This window comes from Vollenhovia emeryi, unplaced genomic scaffold, assembly GCF_000949405.1.
Source record: "Vollenhovia emeryi isolate VEMERY1.0 unplaced genomic scaffold, V.emery_V1.0 DF939131.1, whole genome shotgun sequence".
In the NCBI taxonomy this organism is placed as follows: Eukaryota; Metazoa; Arthropoda; class Insecta; order Hymenoptera; family Formicidae; genus Vollenhovia; species Vollenhovia emeryi.
The window spans coordinates 1810769-1820880 of NW_011967235.1; the positions used below are offsets into that span (position 1 = coordinate 1810769).

Sequence of the window (10112 nt, forward strand, 5' to 3'; positions counted from 1 at the left end):
AAAGGCGATCGGTGATACGTACAATGCCGGGACCGATTATTTCGAATCTTCAGACCCTTATTAATTCGTCTCGGTTACAAGATCGTGCTATGATAGTAATATCGTGGCGCTTGACGATGCACTCGCGTGTACCAACATGCACATGTATGTACCCGCTTATAACACGGTGCAGCACGTGTCGCGAGATCGCGGAAGGGGGAAGCAGACTTAATTAGTGCAGCCGCTCTCGCAAGTGATGGCACGTAAATGGTTTAATAATCGGAATGTATCATCGATCGGCTGACGCGATGTGAATTAGCGAGCCGATTAATTCGATATTTATTCGAGGAGTCGTTTCTTCATCAGCCGTTTTTTGTCTCTCCTCTTCCGCCGACATCTCCTCTCCCTTTTCTCTTACCGCTTCTCGTCTCCTGTGTCTCTCCCCTACTGTCTCTTCCCTCGATTCTACCTTATCACTCGGGAAGCTTTAATTATTCTCACAATGTCTCGCTGTCGGGAGTTTCTCCCGACTCGCGGATTCTATTCGATCGATTCGAGCAGCAGTGCCGGAATCCTCCTCCCCGCCCCAAGTTTCGACTCCCGCTAAATAATTCGAGATGCTGGAGTTAACTTCTCTCTCGGCCAGCTGCACTTTATACCGTAACGAGCAGCGGTGGGATTCGCTTACTCCGAAGTTAATAATGGCATTGCGCGAGCGGGCGACGTAACGATACCGATGGAGAAGTTAATTTCTCGCGAGCTTTTGTAATAAAATTTTCGCGACGACGGCGCGGTCGACGAGATCGCCGCGTCCGGGGCCGCTCCCTCCGTTCATCTCTAATTTCTCGATTTCCCACGGAAAACCCAATCGGACGTTTGGACCGACGAAATTTACAGAGCCGCCATTTCCGATCTTTCCCATTGTTACTTCTTTTTTTCTTGTCCCGTTCGCCCGCGTTCTCGAGTTACTACGGGATGAAAGTATACTTTTCCTCTGTGATACACTTATACATTTTATACATGGTATGTTTTTGCGTATAGTCGTATAGCAATAGAGGAAAGGCCTCTATTATGAGATAGGATTCTAATGTGAAATAGTAGGCTGTCAACGTTTAAATTCAATCACAAATCTTTTTTTTGCAACGATTACACGATTTTTCCACTGAACAGATTCCACTTCAAGGGCAATAAATTCACAGTGGAACCAACAGATGATGCCTATTAATTTAGTAGAAACTCCGGTATCCTGTATTAGGAGCCTATCTCATAATAGAAGATTTTCCTTTATATACAGGGTGATTCAGACCACCCGTACAGCCCCTTTATTTCGGAAATAGAACATTTTAGAGAAAAATGTTTCAGGCAAAAGTTGTTCATATTATTTAGTAGAATAAGATAGTATAATAAACAATAGGGAGTTCCATTTTAAAAAATGACAGCGACCTCCATATAGCCATAAAAGATTTATTTTTTCGAAAATTTATATTTTCATTATATAGCCCTTTTAAAACCGTATAACTTTTGCCTGAAACATTTTTCTCTAAAATGTTCTATTTCCGAAATAAAGGGGCTGTACGGGTGGTCTGAATCACCCTGTATATATATATAGCCTTAATATCTAATCAGACTGCTGTATCAATAATAAAGTTAAAGAATCAACACTTTGAAACGTCATTAAAGCAGTCGTTAAATAATAGAGGTAACACAACTTCTCCGTGAAAAACCAATAAAATTAATAATCCTTCCTTTGCAATAATTAATGACTCAATATACTTCAATTAATGTTACTTTGACTTTTTCCCTGCCAGAGACTTCTAAAGGTGTATGCACTATTTTTTACCAATTTAACAACAGATATTCCTTAAGATAATAAGTAACGCGTAAAAATTAACTTTTCCAGATAACATTCATTCTTTAAAAAAACGTGTCGTATTTAAGACGCCATTAAGACATTACCAGTAGATATCTGAAAAAGTTTTCAAGACTTCTTGAAAAGACGTCTGGAAATTGTCTTTCGTAGATAGCACATTTTTGCGTATAGATACTTATATTGCTGACTGTAATATTATTTATTGATTGGATCACATTTCCACACACACAGACATCTGGACCAGACATTTATATTATTATTTTGCATTTCTTCCTATATTAATCCCTTTCAGCTTTACACATTGTCGCATCAACAATTATAGCAGTGAATACAGTGCCAATTGTATTATGTATCTTGAGGATCTTCCACAATGCCAATGCTCGAACTCGGAATGAAATTGTTCGCCTTAGTTCCCGATGGCACAAGCCAACTGCTTAATGAAGATAATTAAGCAAATCACCGTTATGCAGTCAAGCAGCAATGACGTGGTAATCTTTCATCGCGATTCACTGCAGGATTAATTATAGACTACGTATAATATTACACTTGACAGAATCCTTAGAAATTTTCCACTCAAGTACTTTGTTAAGAAATCGATACTAATATCGGGTACAACCGATCACGATACACAGCGACGAAATGATAAATTAATTGCTCGCAAATAATTGAAAGTAGATCGAACGAATTACTTATCTCAATCAAGGTCGTTGGACAATTACATTTTCGCCAAAACGGTGAGGTGCAAAAAATCCGATAAGTGGACCTCTAAATTAATTATATAACAAAAGCTCTCGCGCCGCGCTGACGATGATAGCTTGCCTTTCAATGCGGGCTGAATGCTCGTTTCCGTTCGAAGAGGGATTTTCCCCCGGCAAGAGCGAGGAGGCGCGCGGTCTCTTTTCGCTGATTGCAGCAATCGACGTTGACCGGCGCGAGCGCGCTTTCTAATTAATGTAAGGCGATCATTTAATTGCAATTAACGTTGCAGCCAGTAGCTGTTCCTATCCCCAAAGCTGTATCCTTTAATCATTCCGCCACCTATCCATCGAAATTCCACACATACCCGCTATACCGTCTATCACGAATTGTCGAGTACGAAATATTCGAGATCGATTCATTGTTAACACTATAAATACTTGACATACGCGGATATTACGTCGGTCTTTAAGGTAGTTATTTCGTAAAATCATTCATGTGAGAATTGTTTCGAATTTTTACAGTTTATTCTTTACATTAATACGTGCAAAATAAGACTAATTATATTAAAATTGACCGTCTCAAAGTTGTAAGAAAAATGTTAAAGTTTCCTATGTTACACGAAATATTACGTGTAAAACACGTTAAAAATATTATTTCACGTGAAATATTATTTACACATATTACTACGTGTTAAAAATATTAATATTTGCGTTTGCAAACGGAAATGATGGCACATTTTATTTTTTTAAGCTTAACCGGTGAGTGAGATTCGTATGAGAAACAAGTATGTTATAAAGTAAAATAGAACAAATAACTGGAAAAAAATCAGAATTATTGACCGTTCCGTTTCAACAATATGAACAGTTAAAACTGAAAAATGGGAAGAATTATGTAATAGACATTAGTGTAGTGTAAGAGATGTGGCAACAGAGCCTCGAACTATAATCTTTCGAATCTATTTTATATTATGTATTAATCGTAAGAGTATTCTTTAGAATAATATTGCATCAAGATATATCATAGTAATAATTGAGTGCTGGTTTCCTGTCTGGAAGAAACTTTTGAGCATTACTGTCGCGAAACAACTACCTTAAATTCTTGTTATTCCTTTTCGTCGTCACTAACAATGATAGTACTTTGCTTATTATTTTGTTATTTCGTTCGGAATCAACATCTGCTATCAAGAAAGTGAGTGTTAAATTTTACATCAGCCAATTCCATTCGCGCAAAGGCTGTCGATGAAAAACAAAGAACTCGACGCCAGGTATTTAGTAACTACCGATACGTCGTGAATAAAAAATCGCCGGGATCGATAGCAACTAATACAGACATACTGACAGCTCGCTGCAGGTTCAATAATCGATATCTATTTTCAATTTATTCCATAATGTATTATATTACGTATACATTTTCACGCGTTTTTCTTCCTCCATATTCGCCACATATAAATTCGACTTGATAGTTTATAAATATCACGCCAACATCCAGTGTATCGTAAATATCGAAAAATTTTTCTTACTATGCATTAGTTGCAATAATTAATAATCCGTAAAAGTATTCCGTGAAATATGCGGAACGGCTTAAATGCAATAAATGTAGAACACTATAAAAACTATGATATAATACACTATATAAGTATAACACTATAAAAGCTAATTGGATAATAATATCTCAATATGGATTAAGCAAAGTCTGGATATTATATTAAGCAGAGTAATGGATTTCGCGATATTACGTTTAATATTAATTAAGATAGCTAATTAAGAATGGTTAAATTATCCGTACAAAATTCCTTCATCATTATACATGTCGTTCCGATACTACAGAATTAATTAAGCTTAATACCTACATATCTCGTACATATTCACCCTTTCTCTTCTCTACGCGTATAATGATGAGAGAAATGCATCTGATCACTGAGTACATCATGAACAAATTGAGCATAAAAATTTTCAGCGACATATTTTATTATTTAATCATATATTACGGTTATTTAATTTTCAATTCACGCATGGATAATTTAATTCAAATATTGAATAGATTTATTATATGTGAAAACGAAATACCTAATGTTCTGCGCGCGAATGCAAAAAAGGACAAACTTTTGTAATATTTTAGAAGAATAGAAGTTTGAGTATCGTGCGGCAAAACGACGAGACGTCAGAGACTCTTTCTTGCAGGTACCAACCAGCCACCCGGCGCGGCTTTTCTCCTTCATGAACCCATTAGCGATCGAGATCTGGCTGTACGTTCTGGCGGCGTACGTCTTGGTGTCTGTGACGATGTTTGTCGTGGCGCGATTTAGTCCCTACGAATGGAATAATCCCCATCCGTGTCACCCCGGGCCGGAAATCGTCGAGAACCAGTTCTCCTTATCGAACAGCTTCTGGTTCACCATCGGAACCCTCATGCAACAGGGCAGCGATCTGAATCCCAAGGTTTGCATTCACATTCCAAGAGCCGTAATATCTATTATTATACATTAACGCATATATTACGCGAAACTAATTTCCTTATGTACAATAGAGGAAAGTCCTCCATTATGAGATAGGATTCTAATACGAGATAGTAGGTTTTCAACGTTCAAATTTAATCACAAATCTGTTCTCGCAACGAGATTACACGGTCTAACAATCAATTCTCCACTAAACAGATTTCACTCCAAGGGCAATAAATTCATGGTGTAACCAACAGATGGTGCCTATTAATTTAGCGGAAACTCCGCTATCTCATAATAGGGGACTTTCCTCTAAGTGTGTTATAAGCACATTATTATGTAGAGCATCTTAATTAATTTTATAAACAATCGCATCAATATCGCCTTCATTTATACATATATGATATTGACCTAATAACTTGTGAAATAGACACAATAACTTGTGAAATAACTCTCGTAATAATGGAGAGTTTCAAGCACACAATAGATTATTATGAGCTTCAATATTACATAGTTGAAGTTATTTCATATTAATAATCGGAACAATGCAAATAACCTTAAAATATTAATTTGAATATAATAAATTCAAACTAAATTCAATAAAAACTTATACATTAGAAATATGTTATTGTTATTAAATAATTAAATGTCTATTCTAATTACGCGCGCTGCCTCTGAAGTGCTATTTAAAGTGATTATCTATGCGAAATATCTTATTATCAAATACTCTCGCGAGAATGCAATTTTCTCGACGCGGAACGCGAGCGTTTCTATTCGAGAAATCTTCAGCTTTCGTTTGCAGACTTCAGCTTTTGAATTAGTTTTCAAATACCGAGAATCTCCTATTCAACGAAATGAAACACGTTAATCCCTGAAACGTCTGAAAGATATATAGCAAGAATATAGAAAAGAGTATTATCGGAGTATTTTCAGTGAAATGAGAAATTAACGTCGCTGCAATTTCGAAGGTGTCATTACGAGAGATTGCAGTCCCGTTATTAGATTACGGGACTACAATCTACTGTAGTATTATGAAATCGATAATTAAATCGCTTACTAATCAATTTTACGATACATGTATCATTGCTTGGCAGTAAAATACAAAGCTAACAGGGACAAATGAGGCTAATTGTTAAACCGAACGCAGCAAATTTCGAATAAGGTGATATCTTTATCAGGCTACGAGCACGCGTATTGTGGGTGGTATATGGTGGTTCTTCACCCTGATCATCATCTCGTCGTACACCGCGAATCTAGCGGCTTTCCTTACGGTGGAAAGACTGATCACACCGATAGAGAACGCCGAAGATCTCGCCAGTCAAACGGACATCGCGTACGGAACTCTCGATAGCGGAAGCACGATGACTTTCTTCAGGGTGACTAATATTTTTATTATCCGCTTGTGTGGAATAGACGGTAGAGTAATAGAGTACTGATATCTATTTCCTACTCATTAATATGATACTAATATCTTTATAAAGGCCTGTGCCCACGATACTAGAATCAAAGTTCTATTATAGTTTCGAGAAATGTGTAGCCAATCAACTTGCAGCTATTCCATAAAAGTTGCAAGTTGATTGGCTACACATTTCAAGGAACTATAACTTGGACCAAGTTCTAGCATCGTGGACGCAGACCACAATACTACCCTGTACAACCTATAAATGTAAAATCCGTTTCAAAGCTGCGATATGCCTGAGATATTTATTCTTCCACACTTTATTTTATAATAAAGATATTAAATTATGCTTTTTAATACGATGCAAAAGCTGTAGCTCGTTTAGCTCATATGCAAATTGAGCCCTGTATTACATTAATACTTCCACGATTACATGAGTTCGTGTCCAATTTATGGCCTGTTAATAACCAGGTAATGATCGCGCGCGATACAGCCGCGTAATCGATACGAAAGTAATTATTTTGCAATTATTATGATAATCGCTTCCGCTCACGCGGCAATGGAGTTTTAATCACGTCGCGTCTTTCGCGCCAGCTTACAGAAACTTTTCCGTTGGCAGTTAATTATAAAATAATATTTGCCAATATGCATATGAAATTTATAATGCGAGGTATCGTTAAATATATCGTCGGTCATGACGATATTGTATTATGACGCTAATGAAATCTGATTGTCTGCGTTACTCGAATTTTCCTTCCAGGATTCAATGATCGAGACGTACAAAAAGATGTGGAGGTTCATGGAGAACAAGAAGCCGTCGGTATTCGTTCCAACATACGAGGAGGGTATCCAGCGGGTTCTTCAAGGCGATTATGCCTTTCTCATGGAGTCGACCATGCTGGATTACATTGTCCAGAGGGACTGCAATCTCACGCAAATTGGTGGCCTGTTAGACACCAAAGGATATGGAATCGCTACGCCCATGGGTGAGCTGTTACGCTGACCAATTTTTATTTTCAAATCTCATATTTTCACAATCCAATTTCGTAATAGTTTACCGAGGAACACTAAACTTACAGGAAAAAAAAAACAATTTCGACATTTTGTTAAAAACAAATAGTGCAGAATTGATAAATCCAAAATGGTTTTTAATTCGATATTTGTGAACAAACCTCCACTTCGATTTTAGTATATTTGATTATAGTTAATTGAAACTATGATTACAATCATAGTAGTACAGTTTTTATGCTATTTCCAACAAAATTAATAAATTACTTCATTTATACCTGGTAATATATCGCGCGAGTAAAAAATATAACTTCAATTTAAAATTACAATAAATCGCGTACATCGCTAGCTACATCTACCTAATAGCACTTAAGATTCCCGAAAAATTTCGCAGGCTCGCCCTGGCGGGATAAGATATCTCTGGCAATTCTGGAATTGCAAGAGAAGGGCGAAATTCAGATTCTGTATGACAGATGGTGGAAGAGTCCCGGGGATACTTGCATGAGGACGGAAAAGGGAAAGGAGAATAAAGCCAACTCTCTAGGCGTCGACAACATAGGTGAGGAAGGCTCGCGGAGAATAGCGCGTAAACTCTGAATTATACGCACCATGAGTTTCCTCAGTACAGTCATAATACACGGAAATTCCCTTTTATAGTCGCAAACATTTGCTTGGTTTACTATTCTGGTGAAAAAGTCTTAAATCTCCTAAGGGACACGGTATTGTTTGATTCACGGGGTGTCTTAAATTAAATGTCTCCCATGTAAGTCTAAGTAAATACATACTTTGCAGTAGAATCTTACAACGGATCGTTCGAATTGTGTATGCGCGCAATTTGTATGTTCTAAAGGTGTTTTAATTCGTTCCCTTAATTCATGCCTAAAGAAACATTTCTTTCTTTCGTAAAACTCTCTCGATGCATCCGCTCAAGGTTCGACGTGCTTCTGTGCAGGAGGAGTTTTCGTGGTCTTACTGTGCGGTTTGGCATTCGCCGTGCTCATAGCAATTTTCGAATTCTGCTACAATTCCAGGAGGAATGCACCGTCGGAACGGGTAAGTGCATCGACCCCAGAAACCAGTGCTGAAATTTATTTCAATAAATCAGCACGTTCGCGTTGCACGACTCTATCCGTCGACTTTCAGATTCCCGGTAAAGACGACCGTCCGCGTTTAATTCTCAAGTCACTTTTCGTCGCGTTATGTTTGTCAATCGTTAAAACTTTTAACTGTGTTAATTATGTTTGTTTAATTATTCAAACCATTAAGAGGCGCATGTGGCCGTATGCCTAAGCATTGCATGACGTTCCCTGAACTTTGTTTCATCGCTACATCATGGATTTCGCCGTATCAGCATGAGCTCATCGTCCATTGAAGCATGCCGCTCGACCACAAAGCATCCCAAACACAGTTGCGAGAAAAAGGTCCGTTCTGCCATCGAGACGACTTTTCACAAATTCTGCTTCAAAACAAAACTGGCGCTCTCTAAGTTACATTTAAATGATAATGTATTACAAAAATATCGCTGAAAACTTGCTATTGCACGTTATGAATACAAGATTCTCCGGTATTAGCGCAAAGTGAAAATGTAGAATTAATTCCCGCGGTAGCAAAGAATATTGGAAAAAGAACATCTTTTCTACAAATTAAAAAATCTGACATTTTAAAAAGTGATAAAAGCTAAAAGCTCCAAGTTACTCGGTTTTATTCAAACAAAGTCCACTTCACATTAACAATTAACACGTCATTATTTACTTTCGCCTTTGTATATCTCGAATAATTTATAGTTTGAAAAATATTCTACAAGGAAAGGTCGTTGCTTGTTCACTTCTCGCTAATTTGAGAATATTTTCCGCATCGTGCTACATCTTGATGCGTCTTGAATTTTATCTTTAATAATCGAGTCATTAACACGCGAATAATTCGTTGTTGCGGGCTGCTGATGTAGCAAAGGCCTCCGGTCCCTCCGCCCACCTCCGGCTCTCTTCAGGGAATTTCTCAGACGGTGCAACAGCAGCAGCAACAACAGTGCCAGCAGCAACATCAGCAGCAACCAAGTCAACAAGAGTCGCTTTGCTCGGAGATGGCACGCGAGCTCTGCCGCGCTCTACGCTGCCGCGCGTCGTCTCGACGGCGGCGTACTTGCGACAAATGTTCTACACACGTGATCGGCTACCCGCCGGACAATCCCACTGCCACCCCCGTAAACGGGATGAGATCCCAGGTAACAGCTGTCTCATCCCTCGTTAATTATCGCGGTATCATTAATCTACAAGCCGACGCTAAATTTTCATGATGTATTAGCACGAATTAAACAAAGCTGTCCGTTTTTCTAACTGATGACTCGTGAAATGTACACATATGCAAGCATCTGTTGCAAATAAAAATGTATCTGGACTGTGCCACATCAAAATATAAGGAAACATAAAGTTCTACATTTCTTCGAGATAACATAAGATAGCGTAAAGGACCGTCTACATTTGAAGTAAGCCGTAAGAAGTAAGAAAACCGTAACTTATCAGTGTAAAAGCTTAAGTACAGGCATAATTTTTTTAAATATTTATAGCACTGGTCAAATTGCGCTCTAATTCGCCGAGAGTAAGCGTCAGAGCTGAAGTAGGAGTGAGAAATGGAAATGATTTATTTCTTTACTCCTACTCTTACTTCTTACGCCAGGCTTACTTCATCTATTGTAGACGATCCTTAATGCGTGGTCTACAATA

At 38.0% G+C, this 10112-nt stretch overlaps 1 protein-coding gene across 7 annotated transcripts in view; it reads left to right on the forward strand.

Annotated features, from left to right (window-relative positions):
- LOC105568153 (glutamate receptor ionotropic, kainate 2-like) overlaps positions 1-10112 on the forward strand; it is a 137909-nt gene that overhangs the window by 124849 nt on the left and 2948 nt on the right. For 4 of the 7 annotated variants that reach the window (XM_012023574.1, XM_012023575.1, XM_012023579.1 and 1 more), the window contains 6 exons: positions 4729-4986; positions 6164-6361; positions 7145-7370; positions 7787-7951; positions 8345-8445; positions 9338-9613. In XM_012023574.1, the coding sequence (XP_011878964.1) occupies positions 4729-4986; positions 6164-6361; positions 7145-7370; positions 7787-7951; positions 8345-8445; positions 9338-9613 (1224 nt within the window). Of the gene's footprint in view, positions 1-4728; positions 4987-6163; positions 6362-7144; positions 7371-7786; positions 7952-8344; positions 8446-8658; positions 8717-8743; positions 8814-9337; positions 9614-10112 lie in introns of those variants that run through there. The other 3 variants (XM_012023581.1, XM_012023580.1, XM_012023576.1) reach the window with 3 other exon arrangements.